The 12,042-nt window shown below is 43.9% G+C and overlaps 1 protein-coding gene across 7 annotated transcripts in view; it reads left to right on the forward strand.

Annotated features, from left to right (window-relative positions):
* Positions 1-12,042, forward strand: part of LOC109908674 (ceramide kinase-like) — a 16,505-nt gene continuing 4,463 nt past the window's right edge. For 6 of the 7 annotated variants that reach the window (XR_004203728.1, XR_004203730.1, XR_004203729.1 and 3 more), the window contains exons 1-11: positions 1-432; positions 1,524-1,622; positions 1,805-1,942; positions 2,118-2,246; positions 2,492-2,555; positions 2,794-2,933; positions 3,149-3,223; positions 4,418-4,570; positions 10,184-10,289; positions 11,182-11,285; positions 11,493-11,722. Coding sequence is in view for 2 of the 7 variants with exons in the window: in XM_031794651.1 (XP_031650511.1) it covers positions 309-432; positions 1,524-1,622; positions 1,805-1,942; positions 2,118-2,246; positions 2,492-2,555; positions 2,794-2,933; positions 3,149-3,223; positions 4,418-4,570; positions 10,184-10,289; positions 11,182-11,285; positions 11,493-11,722 (1,362 nt within the window). In the remaining 5 variants the exon portion in view is untranslated. The remainder of the gene's footprint in view (positions 433-1,523; positions 1,623-1,804; positions 1,943-2,117; positions 2,247-2,491; positions 2,556-2,793; positions 2,934-3,148; positions 3,224-4,417; positions 4,571-10,183; positions 10,290-11,181; positions 11,286-11,492; positions 11,723-12,042) is intronic. The other variant, XM_020507326.2, reaches the window with a different exon arrangement.

A 12,042-nucleotide genomic window follows, 5' to 3' on the forward strand; every position in this document is an offset into this window, starting at 1 on the left:
TTAGAGATGAAGCCTATCTGTCACTGACAAGCGCGTTAACCTAAAGACAGGGACTTTACAGATACAAAAAAGTTTCTCATTAATCTTATCAGACCTTTATGGTATTTAAACAACACTTTGAGATATTGTTTTCAGAGTGGAGCTTGTATCTGGAGAGTGTATAATTTTAATATGCGGTAATATTGAATTATTTGAATAATTTCTAAAATAAATTGTTCTTCGGTTGCCTACATTCTTCTGTGATAGTGAGATAGAGAACTACAATCCTGTCTATCTATACTATAGACGTTTGTAGAGATACATATAGTATGGATGTAGATCTAGTACAGTTGGAGTCCAGTCTATGGGTCGGTAAGAAACGTTACCGGGCAGCCCTTACCGAATGGCACCTCAACTGGACTGAGCTCGATAAGAAGAACCGTGACAAGACCGGTGAGTCCTTTGTATAATTTTATCCATCACTTTCGTTGTGCATGGCATCTCATTCTAATTGTAGACATTTCATTATATACATTACTTTTAAATACACTATGATGTAGGCTCATATAGGATTTGGATAGGATTTTATCTTAGGTTGCCTAGTAATAACTGCATAACAATCTCTTTCACTCTTAGTATAGAGTAAATAAAAAGAAGACTTGACTAGCTTCATATGGTAACCCTTCAATCACACTGGCATCACACAGCATGCATGTTGTTTTGAGTAGAGTGAATGTGTGCCATGTACCACTAATAGAAAGTCACCAAACCTGTCTTGGAGACGTAAGTGGAAACTGATGTAAATAGACTACATGCTAGTGGTAAAATTAAATTAAATTCTATCCATTCTGTAAAATTAGTAGGCTAGTAATTAGTGTGTGTTTCATAGAAATTGGTATAAAAAAATAATAATATTATAGGTACTCTGTATTTCACTCATGAAGAATGTCCCTTTTCCTGTAAAGGTGAACAACAAGTTATACAGCACTAACATGAAACACTAGAAAAAACACACACACACACACACACACACACACACACACACACACACACACACACACACCCTATCCAATGTGTCCTTTAATTAATAGCCACATGAGCTCAATATAAGCAAAATATTTACCAGTTTGTGTGTGCGTGTAGCCTCGTTAACACCTTGCTATAACATGTGAGTTTGGTGAGCTGATCAATATGACCCAATCACTATCTGACTAAGGTTTGTCGCATCTACACATTGTATTAAAATGTGTCTCTTACATGTCCACTGTGTCCGCATTGTGACCATATTAGATGGTTCCTCCCTGTATGCAATCTGTTGATTGATATCTAGACAAAATGTGTGCCTGACTACCTCTGGAGGTGGTAAGGAAGATCTGATCACAATCAGATCACAATGTGTCTTTTAATCATCTACGTCTGTCTAAAAATGTGAGCACAATCAGAATGTGGACAAGATCAGGGCAACGGACGCATGTTATCCCCAGGTATAAGCAGGGCTTATGTAATACAAGTTTCAATGTCCTACTGTGCCTGTGGGATCCTAGTTTCAGTACCAGTGTCGGAGATTGTTGCTGTGGAGGAGGGGCATGTGGAGGTTCTGCCCCAGAGGTCAGTTTCTGAAGACACAGACAGAGACTTCACAGGTGAGTTATGTTACTGCCCCAAGGTCAGGCACACAGTCTCTGGTAACAGACGCAGCAAGAGATTTAGTTCTGGGAGCCGAGATTAGACACAACACAAAATCAAACAAAAGCAATTTCCTGGTGTCCCTCCCTCCCTCCTTCTCTCCCCTTCCCTCCCTCCCTCCCTGTGTCCTGTTTTGCAGTGTTCTATGTGAAGCGTAGCAGCAATGGTAGTTCCTATGGGTTGCTATGGCGCCTGGGCAGGACCCAGTTCAGCTGTCCCAGCAGGGACCTCAGAGACCAGTGGATGACCCAGCTGAGGATTGCCCTCAAAACACACAGTAAGGATAACTTCACTTGTCCTGAGATAAGATTTATGATAAGATTAAATGTATTTATCCTGTTAGTGCAATTCTAACCCCCCCCCCCCATCTGTTGTTTTCCATGGATCCACTCTGTCTCCACTCTTCTTTTGATATGCTCTTTTGATCGGTCTATCCTCCTCTCCTCTCTCAGGCCCCTCTCGTCCTCACAGGTTGTTGGTGTTCATCAACCCGTTCGGAGGAAAGAAACAAGGGAGGGAGATCTATCACTCTCTAGTGGCCCCACTATTTGAGCTGGCAGGGGTCAGCTCCCATGTTGTAGGTGAGACCCGTGTAAAACAATAGTGATGCAGAAAAGCCTGTGACTTATTGACAAACCGATAGAACTGGTAGTTAAGTTGGTTTCGGGGTTTGTCAGTAGCATGCTAATTATCATTGTGTGGTGATTATGCTCATAATTACATGGTCTATTGCTATATAATAACATGGTCTATTGCCGTATTATAACATGGTATATTGCTGTATTTCTAATAGTAAAACAAATTCTGCTTTGTTTTTGTCATTCAGTGACAGAGCGGGCCAACCAGGCGAGAGACCACATACTGAAGAAAGACCTGACTGGTTTCGATGGGTATGTCAGACATTTCAATGTTGTCATGTTAACAGCAACACTATGGCAGCCAATCACGAAATGCTATCCTATTCACCCCTTTTGATGAGGGCTCTGGTCAAAAGTAGTAAGGCCCTTAGGACTCTGTTCAAAAGAAGCGCACTATATAGGGAGTATTGAGTAGTGCATTACATTTCAGGTTTAGCCTGGGATTGGGTTTCACCACATCACTGTTTGTTTATGTTTGTCCCTACCTCAGTGTGGTATGTGTTGGCGGGGATGGAATGTTCAGTGAGCTGCTGCACGGTGTGATTGGCCGAACACAGCAGGAGGCGGGGCTATCGGAGCATGACCCCTCCCTACAGTCATGTGACCTTCACATTGGCATCATTCCTGCAGGTGAGAGACATCATTGATAAAGAATTAAATGCATTTGGTTGATCTCAGAAGTCCTTCCGCAAAGAAAGTGAACGTTCCCTGATGTGCTCTTCGCGCCCTTCTGAAATTTTGAGGAGGGAGGAGACAAGGAATCGAGAAAAGACTTAAAGATTCACCCTGACTATATAGTTGCATCTGATATGAGACTGATATGAGTCTGTGTGTTCTCTCCTCAGGCTCCACAGACTGCGTGTGTTTTGCCACTGTGGGAGTCAATGACCCAGTGACCTCTGCACTGCACATCATCATTGGTGAGACATGAATATAAATTAAAAACACATTTAATAACAAATAACACATATTAGATTACATTATACTTGACTTTGTTTTCTTGTGTAGCTTAAACTCATATTTAGCCAATATCTTTAGCCACTGAGGAAGCAGGTAGCATAGCGTTTAATCATTGAGCCAGTATACCAGCCACCACTGCGACCTGTATGTTCAAGTCGGCTGGCCCTTGCTATATATTCGTCGCCAGACCCACTGGCTACAGGTCATCTATAAGTCTATGCTAGGTAAAGCTCTGCCTTATCTCAGCTCACTGGTCACGATAACAACACCCACCCGTAGCATGCACTCCAGCAGGTATATTTCATTGGTCATCCCCAAAGCCAACACCTCCTTTGGCCGCCTTTCCTTCCAGTTCTCTGCTGCCAGTGACTGGAACAAATTGAGAAAAAAAAATTGACGAAGCTAGAGACTTACATTTCCCTCACTAACTTTAAACATCAGCTATCTGAGCAGCTAACCGATCGCTGCAGCTGTACATAGTCCATCTGTAAATAGCCCACCCAATCTACCTACCTCATCCCCATATTGTTTTTATTTACTTTGCTGCTCTTTTGCACACCAGTATCACTACTTACACACCATCATCTGATCATCATCTGCTCATCTATCACTCCAGTGTTAATCTGCTAAATTGTAATTACTTTGCTACTATGGCCTATTTATTGCCTTATCACCTCATGCCATTTGCACACACTGTATATAGACTTTCTTTTTTTTCTATTGTGTTATTGACTGTACACTTGTTTATTCCATATGTAACTCTGTGTTGTTGTTTCTGTCGCACTACTTTGCTTTATCTTGGCCAGGTCACAGTTGTAAATGAGAACTTGTTCTCAACTAGCTTACCTGGTTAAATGAAGGTGAAATAAAAAAATTAAAGTAACCGGGAGGTTGTAAGTTCGAGTCCCTGAGCAGACTAGTTGATAAATCTATCGATGTGCCCATAAGCAAGGTACTTAACCTTAATTGCTCCTGTTAGTCGCACAGCATAAGATGTGAAAAGCATCACTTTAGAGAAGCCACAAGCAGCAACTTTAGTCATAAGCAGCATCATTATTTAACAAGGGCAGAATTGTGACGTTAATGTCAATATTCAAAATCATGATCTAAATCATGATCTACCTTGTCCTCCACATTCCGACAACCCATTGCAGGAGACTCTCAGCCTCTGGACGTGTGTTCCGTCCACCACCGCTCGTCTCTGGTGCGTTACTCTGTGTCTCTGGTAGGATACGGGTTCTATGGAGACGTGCTGGCTGAGAGCGAGAGACATCGCTGGATGGGGCCTCTCCGATATGACTATTCAGGTATGGAACGAAAAATTCAAGCAATCATAGACGAGAAGGTGTGCATTATTGTGATTATTGGCATAATGTGATGCAGTTACTATGTATGAGGCGATGCTGATCAGCTTCACATGGTCTAATATTGCAGTACCAGTCAAAAATTTGGACACAGCTACTCATTCAAGGGTTTTTCTTATTATTTTTATTTATTACTACATTTACTATATTGTAGAATAATAGTGAAGACGTCAAAACTATGAAGAAATAACACATATGGAATCATGTAGTAACCAAAAATGTGTTAAACAAATAAAAATATATTTGAGATTCTTCAAAGTAGCCATGTACATATGTACATGAATGTATAGTTAAAGTGACTATGCATAAACGATAAACAGAGAGTAGCAGCAGCATAAAAGAGGGGCTGGGGGAGGCACACAATGCAAATAGTCCGGGTAGCCATTTGATTACCTGTTCAGGAGTCTTATGGCTTGAGGGTAAAAACTGTTGAGAAGCCTTTCTGTCCTAGACTTGGCACTCCGGTACCGCTTGCCATGTGGTAGTAGAGAGAACAGTCTATGACTGGGTTGGCTGGGGTCTTTGACAATTTTTAGGGCCTTCCTCTGACACCGCCTGGTGTAGAGGTCCTGGATGGCAGGCAGCTTAGCCCCAGTGATGTAATGGGCCGTACGCACTACCCTCTGTAGTGCCAATTGCTGTACCAGGCAGTGATGGAACCAGTCACGATGCTCTCGATGTTGCAGCTGTAGAACCTTTTGAGGATCTCCAGACCCATGCCAAATCTTTTTAGTTTCTTGGGGGGGGGGGGGGGGGGGGGGGGAGAGAGGGGAGAATGGGGGCGTGTCCTCCTTTTCCTGCAGTCCACAATCATCTTCTTAGTCTTGGTTACGTTGAGGGATAAGTTGTTTTTCTGGCACCACCCGGCCAGGTCTCTGACCTCCTCCCTATAGGCTGTCTCGTCGTTGTCAGTGATCAGGCCTACCACTGTTGTGTCGTCTACAAACGTAATGATGGTGTTGGAGTCGTGCCTGGCCATGCAGTCGTGGGTGAACAGGGAGTACAGGAGGGGACTGAGCATGCACCCCTGGGGGTCTCCAGTGTTGAGGATCAATGTGGCAGATGTGTTGCTACCTCCCCTCACCGCCTGGGGGCGGCCTGTCAGGAAGTCCAGGATCCAGTTGCAGAGGGAGGTGTTTAGTCCCAGGATCCTTAGCTTAGTGATGAGCTTTGGGGGTACTATGGTGTTGAACGCTGAGCTGTAGTCAATGAATAGCATTCTCACATAAGTGTTCCTTTTGTCCAGGTGGGCAAGGGCAGTGTGGAGTGCAATAAAGATGGCATCGTCTATGGATCGGTATGCAAATTAGAGTGGGTCTAGGGTATCTGGGATAATGGTGTTGATGTGAGCCATTTCCAGCCTTTCAAAGCACTTCATGGCTACAGATGTGAGTGCTACAGGTCTGTAGTCATATAGGCAGGTTGCCTTTGTTCTTGGGCACAGGGACTATGGTGGTCTGCTTGAAACATGTTGGTATTACATACTCAATCAGGGACACGTTGAAAATGTCAGTGAAGACACCTGCCAGTTGGTCAGCACATGCCTGGAGCACACGTCCTGGTAATCTGTCTGGCCCTGCAGCCTTGTGAATGTTGACCTGTTTAAAGGTCTTACTCACATTGGTTACGGAGAGCGTGATCACACAGTCATCCGGAACAGCTGATGCTCTCATGCATGCCTCAGTGTTGCTTGCCTCGAAGCAAGCATAGAAGTGATTTAGCTCGTCTGGTAGGCTTGTGTCACTGGGCAGCTCACGGCTGTGCTTCCCGTTGTAGTCTGTAATGGTTTGCAGGCCCTACCACATAAGATGAGTGTCGGAGCTGGTGTAGTATGATTCAATCTTAGCCCTGTATTGACGCTTTGCCTGTTTGATGGTTCGTCGCAGGGCAGAGCAGTATTTCTTGTAAGCTTCCGGGTTAGAGTCCCGCACCTTGAAAGCGGCAGCTCTACCCTTTAGCTCAGTGCGAATGTTGCCTGTAATCCATGGCTTCTGGTTGGGGTATGTATGTACAGTCACTGTGGGGACAACGTCCTCGATGCACTTATTAATAAAGCCAGTGACTGATGTGGTGTACTCCTCAATGCCATCGGAAGAATCCTGGAACATGTTCCAGTCTGAGATAGCAAAACAGTCCTGTAGTGTAGCATCTGCTTCATCTGACCACTTTTTTATAGACCGAGTCACTGGTGATTCCTGCTTTCATTTTTGCTTGTAAGCAGGATTCAGGAGGATAGAGTTGTGGTGGGACCAAATGGAGGGTGAGTGAGAGCTCTGTAGGCGTCTCTGTGTGTGGAGGACAGGTGCTCTAGAATTTGTCCCCTATGATTGCACATTTAACATGTTGATAGAAATTTGGTAGAACTGATTTAAGTTTCCAGGCATTAAAAGTCTCCGGCCACTAGGCACGCCGCCTCTGGGTGAATGGTTTCCTGTTTGCTTATTTCCTTATACATCTGACTGAGGTCTTAGTGCCAGCATCTGTGGTGGTAAATAAATACAAATAAATTAAATAAAATAAATTTAAAAGTATAGCTGAAAACTCTCTAGGCAAGTAGTAGCCTGCAATTTATCACAATATACTCTACATTAGACGAGCAAAATCTAGAGACTTCTTTAGATTTCGTGCATGAGCTGTTGTTTACAAATATTCACAGACCACCCCCTCTCGTCTTATCACAGTGTGCTGTTCTATCTTTCCAGTGCAGTTTATTTCCCGCTATTTCCCGCTAGCTGAACTGGGAGTTTACTCAGGATCAAGGGAAATATGAACTGAACAAAGTACATAGAGATCCTTGATGAAAACCTGCTCCAAGCGCTCAGGACCTCAGACTGGGGAGAAGGTTCTCCTTCCAACAGGACAACAACCCTAAGCACACAACCAAGACAATGCAGGAGTGACTTCGTGACAAGTCTCTGAATGTCCTTGAGTGGCCCAGCCAGAGCCCGGACTTGAACTCAATCGAACATCTCTGAAGAGACCTGAAAATAGCTGTGCAGCGACGCTCCCCATCCAAACTGACAGAGTTTGAGAGGCTCTGCAGAGAAAAATGGGAGAAACTCCCCAAATACAGATGTGGCAAGATTGCAGCGTCATATCCAAGAAGACTTGTAATAATTGCCAAAGGTGCTTCAACAAAGTACTGAGTAAAGGGTCTGAATACTTTAGTAAATGTGATATTGATTTTTTTTTGCTTTGTCATTATGAGGGATTATGTGTAGATCGATGAGGGAAAAAACTATTTAATCCATTTTAGAATAAGGTAACGTAACAAAATGTGGAAAAAGTCAGCGGTTCTGAATATACACAGTACCAGTCAAAAGTTTGGACAAACCTACTTATTCCAAGTTTCTTACAATTGTTATTATTTTCTACATTGTAGAATAATAGTGAAGACATCAAAGCTATGAAATAACACATATGGAATCATGTAGTAGCTTCATGAGGTAGTCACCTGGAATGCATTTCAATTAACAGGTGTACCTTGTTAAAAGTGAATTTGTGGAATTAATTTTCTTCTTCATGCATTTGAGACAATCAGTTGTGTTGTGACATAGTAGGGGTGGTATACAGAAGAAAGCCTTATTTGGTAAAAGACCAAATCCAAATTATAGCAAGAATAGATCAAAAAAGCAAAGAGAAAGAAAGACATGAAGGTCAGTCAATCTTGAAAATTTCAAGAAGTTTCTTCAAGTGCAGTCGCAAAAAACATCAAGCCCTATGATGAACTGGCTCTCATGAGGACCTCCACAGGAAAGGAAGACCCAGAGTTACCTCTGCTGCAGAGGATAAGTTCATTAGTTACCAGCCTCAGAAATTGCTGCCCAAATAAATGCTTCATAAGAGTTCAAGTAACACACATCTCAACATCAACTGTTCAGAGGAGACTGTGTGAATCAGTCCTTCATGGTCAAATTGCTGCAAAGAAACCACTATTAAAAGGACACCAATAAGAATACTTGCTTGGGCCAAGAAACACGAGCAATGAACATTAGACCGGTGGAAATCTGTCCTTTGGTCTGATGAGTCCAAATTTGAGATGTTTGGTTCCAATCGCCTTGTCTTTGTGAGATGCAGAGTAGGTGAACAGATGATCTCCACCAGTGTGGTTCCCACCGTGAAGCATGGAGGGGGTGGTGTGATGGTGTGGGAGTGCTTTGCTGGTGACACCGTTGGTGATTTATTTAGAATTCAAGGCTCAATTAACCAACATGGCAACCACAGCATTCTGCAGCAATACACCATTCCATCTGTTTTGCACTTAGTGGGACTATCATTTGTTTTTCAACAGCACAATGACCCAACACACTTCCAGGCTGTGTAAGTGCTATTTGACCAAGAAGGAGAGTCATGGAGTGCTACATCAGATGACCTGACCTCAACCCAATTGAGATGGTTTGGGATGAGTTGGACCGTAGATTGAAGGAAAAGCAGCCAACAAGTGGTCAGCATATGTGGGAACTCCTTCAAGACTGTTGGAAAAACATTCCAGGTGAAGCTGGTTGAGAGAATGCCAAGAGTGTGCAAAGCTGTCATCAAGGCATAGGTTGGCTACTTTGAAAAATCTAAAATCTATTTTGATTTGTTTAACTTTTTTGGTTACTACATGATTATGTGTTATTTCATAGTTTTAATGTCTTCATTATTATTCTACAATGTAGAAAATCCACGTCTTTATTGTTACAGAGAGGAACTAATACATACGTACTAGCACATGCTCCTCTAAAAATAGTAAAAAATCAAGAAAACCCTTGAATGAGTAGGTGTGTCCAAACTTTTGACTGGTACTGTATATAGTTACATATATATCTAGAGATCTGTGAAAAAGTATTTGCCCCCTCTCAGTCATCCAGGTCCTGACTGAGGCTGAAAAGCATCCCCATCACACTACCACCACCACCATGCTTGACTGTTGGTATAAGGGTCTTACTGTGGAATGCAGTGTGTGGTTTTCGCCAGGCATAATGGGATCCATGTAGTCCCATTATGTCTGGCGAAAACCAAACACTGTATTCCACAGTAAGAACCTCATACCAATGGTCAGCATGGTGGTGTGACGGTGTGGGGAGGCTTTGCTGCCTCAGGACCTGGATGACTTGGACCTGGGTGACACACCATTGTGTCACTCACTACATATCACAAGCTCTAAGAAGTAAATCATGTCTATAATGACAACGTGCATAATGACAGAGCATTCATATATAGTGTTGCATACCAGTTAGAGTGAGAGGTAGTGAGGATAGAGTTTCTCTGTGTTTACAGTATGAATCAGAGTCATACAGATGTAGGATCTTAATTTGTACACCCTGTTGCAGGAGAACTTTACACTTGTAGCTTCTGAAGTTTGTAATTTCCACTTTGACATTTCATGATTTTATTTTCCCTTCTGAAAAAATGTATTAACCCCTACAAAAATGTAAATGAATTATAATCCACATAATAATTAACATTTCCTGTTGCTGCAGGATTATTTTCCTGGTGAAGCAAATTGGCTCAAAGTATGATCATACATCTGTAGGATGGTTGCTAACCCTCTCCCGCCCTCTCTTCCCCCAGGTGCTATGGTGTACCTGAGTAACAGGAGCTATGCAGGCCTAGTTCAGTACCTACCAGCAGACCCCCAACTCTCCAACCCTAGGGACAACACACGCTGCCTCTCTGGGTAGCAACTAACTATATATATTTCTCAGAGAATAAAAATGCTCACTCACTGCCTGGTACACTGATCCAAAACAAGGCTTACCCAGGGAAGAAAAGAAGGATGGTCCTCCTCTTTCCTTGTTACAGAGAGGAACTAATACATATGTACTGGCACATGCTCCTCTAAATGTTGTGATTGACAGAGTGTGTTCTTAACCACATTTTGATAAGCTTAGCATTAACAACTCACTGAAGCTAACAGAGGGACTTCTGATACCATTACCTGTCTCAAATGTAAGGACCTGGTAGGAACAGTTGCCCTAGATATCATCACCTCAACTTTTCCATTGGGAGAAAGTGTTCTGGCTACTTTACGTCATCAGAAGGCTATAGTGACATGACCTCAATTTCTCCTGGGGAAGAACCTCAGCCTCAGTCACTTCCTCCTGCAACAGAGACCCAGGTGTCGGGTGTAGTCCTGTACCTTAAGGAGGGCGGATTCCATGCCAACCTAGGGCAACCTGATCTGGACGAAAGGAGAGACAGCACCTCCTGGTCTGTGAAAGCAGACTGTAGCCTACCTGGGTGAAAGACTGTACCCAATCTATTTAGTCTGACATGACTAAGAACTGCCCCCCGGTCTGTAAGGGAAGGTAAGGAACTGGGAGATGCTACATATAAAAGGACACCGGTATCTTTGAAAGACTGTAGAGTTTAGTCTGTGATCGATAGCCAGCCCAAGGGTCTGTGAGGGAGAGTAAGATGACGATAGCCATGCAGTCCATTCACATGTGTATCAGGAACAGGTGCTGTTGTTACACCACTGGAATGTATCAGTATGCTATACCTATGTCACTTGTAAAAAAAGAGCAATCATTGGTAATGTGTGTGTGTGTGTGTGTGCGGTGTTCCAGGTGCAGTGTGTGTTCTAAGAGCACAGAGAGACTGTTCCCCCACTCTCCAGATGCTAGTTCCAACTACATCTCCCACTTCAGTCAGTTCAGCAGCGACTCAGAGGGTAAGTCTATTAAAACACACAGTCTATGCAAAAGTCTATACACATCCTATGTAACGCAATTCCATGAACCGCGCTTGGGTGAAGAGTAACTTTGCCTGAGACTGGAAGACTTATGTTAGCTCCTAGAGTTAATGACTGATATTTAGCTCAGTGGGCTAACGATTGTGGCATTCAGGAGAACAGGGTTCAAACCCTGGTCGGTCACAGAACTTCCTCTGCTCTCTCTGCCTCGTGCTGCAGGTGATTGGGTGAGTGTGGAGGGCCGGTTCAAGGCTGTGTCCCTCACCTGTATGTCCAGCTCCTGTCCTCGCAGTCCCCTGGGCCTGTCCCCCTCAGCACATCTGGCCGATGGGACAGGTGACCTCATCATTGTACGGGACACACACCCCCTAGGGTTCCTCACCTTCCTACACAGACACACCAGCACACAGGACCAGGTAACCCTAACCCAGTGCCAGGTAACCCTAACCCAGTGCCAGGTAACCCTAACCCAGTGCCAGGTAACCCTAACCCAGTGCCAGGTAACTCTAACCCGGTGCCAGGTAACTAACCCAGTGCCAGGTAGCCCTAACCCAGTGCCAGGTAACCCTAACCCAGTGCCAGGTAACTCTAACCCGGTGGCAGGTAACCCTAACCCGGTGGCAGGTAACCCTAACCCGGTGGCAGGTAACCCTAACCCGGTGGCAGGTAACCCTAACCCAGTGCCAGGTAGCTCTAACCCAGTGCCAGGTAACCCTAACCCAGTGCCAGGTAACCC

This window comes from Oncorhynchus kisutch, linkage group LG17 (assembly GCF_002021735.2).
Source record: "Oncorhynchus kisutch isolate 150728-3 linkage group LG17, Okis_V2, whole genome shotgun sequence".
Classification (NCBI taxonomy): Eukaryota; Metazoa; Chordata; class Actinopteri; order Salmoniformes; family Salmonidae; genus Oncorhynchus; species Oncorhynchus kisutch.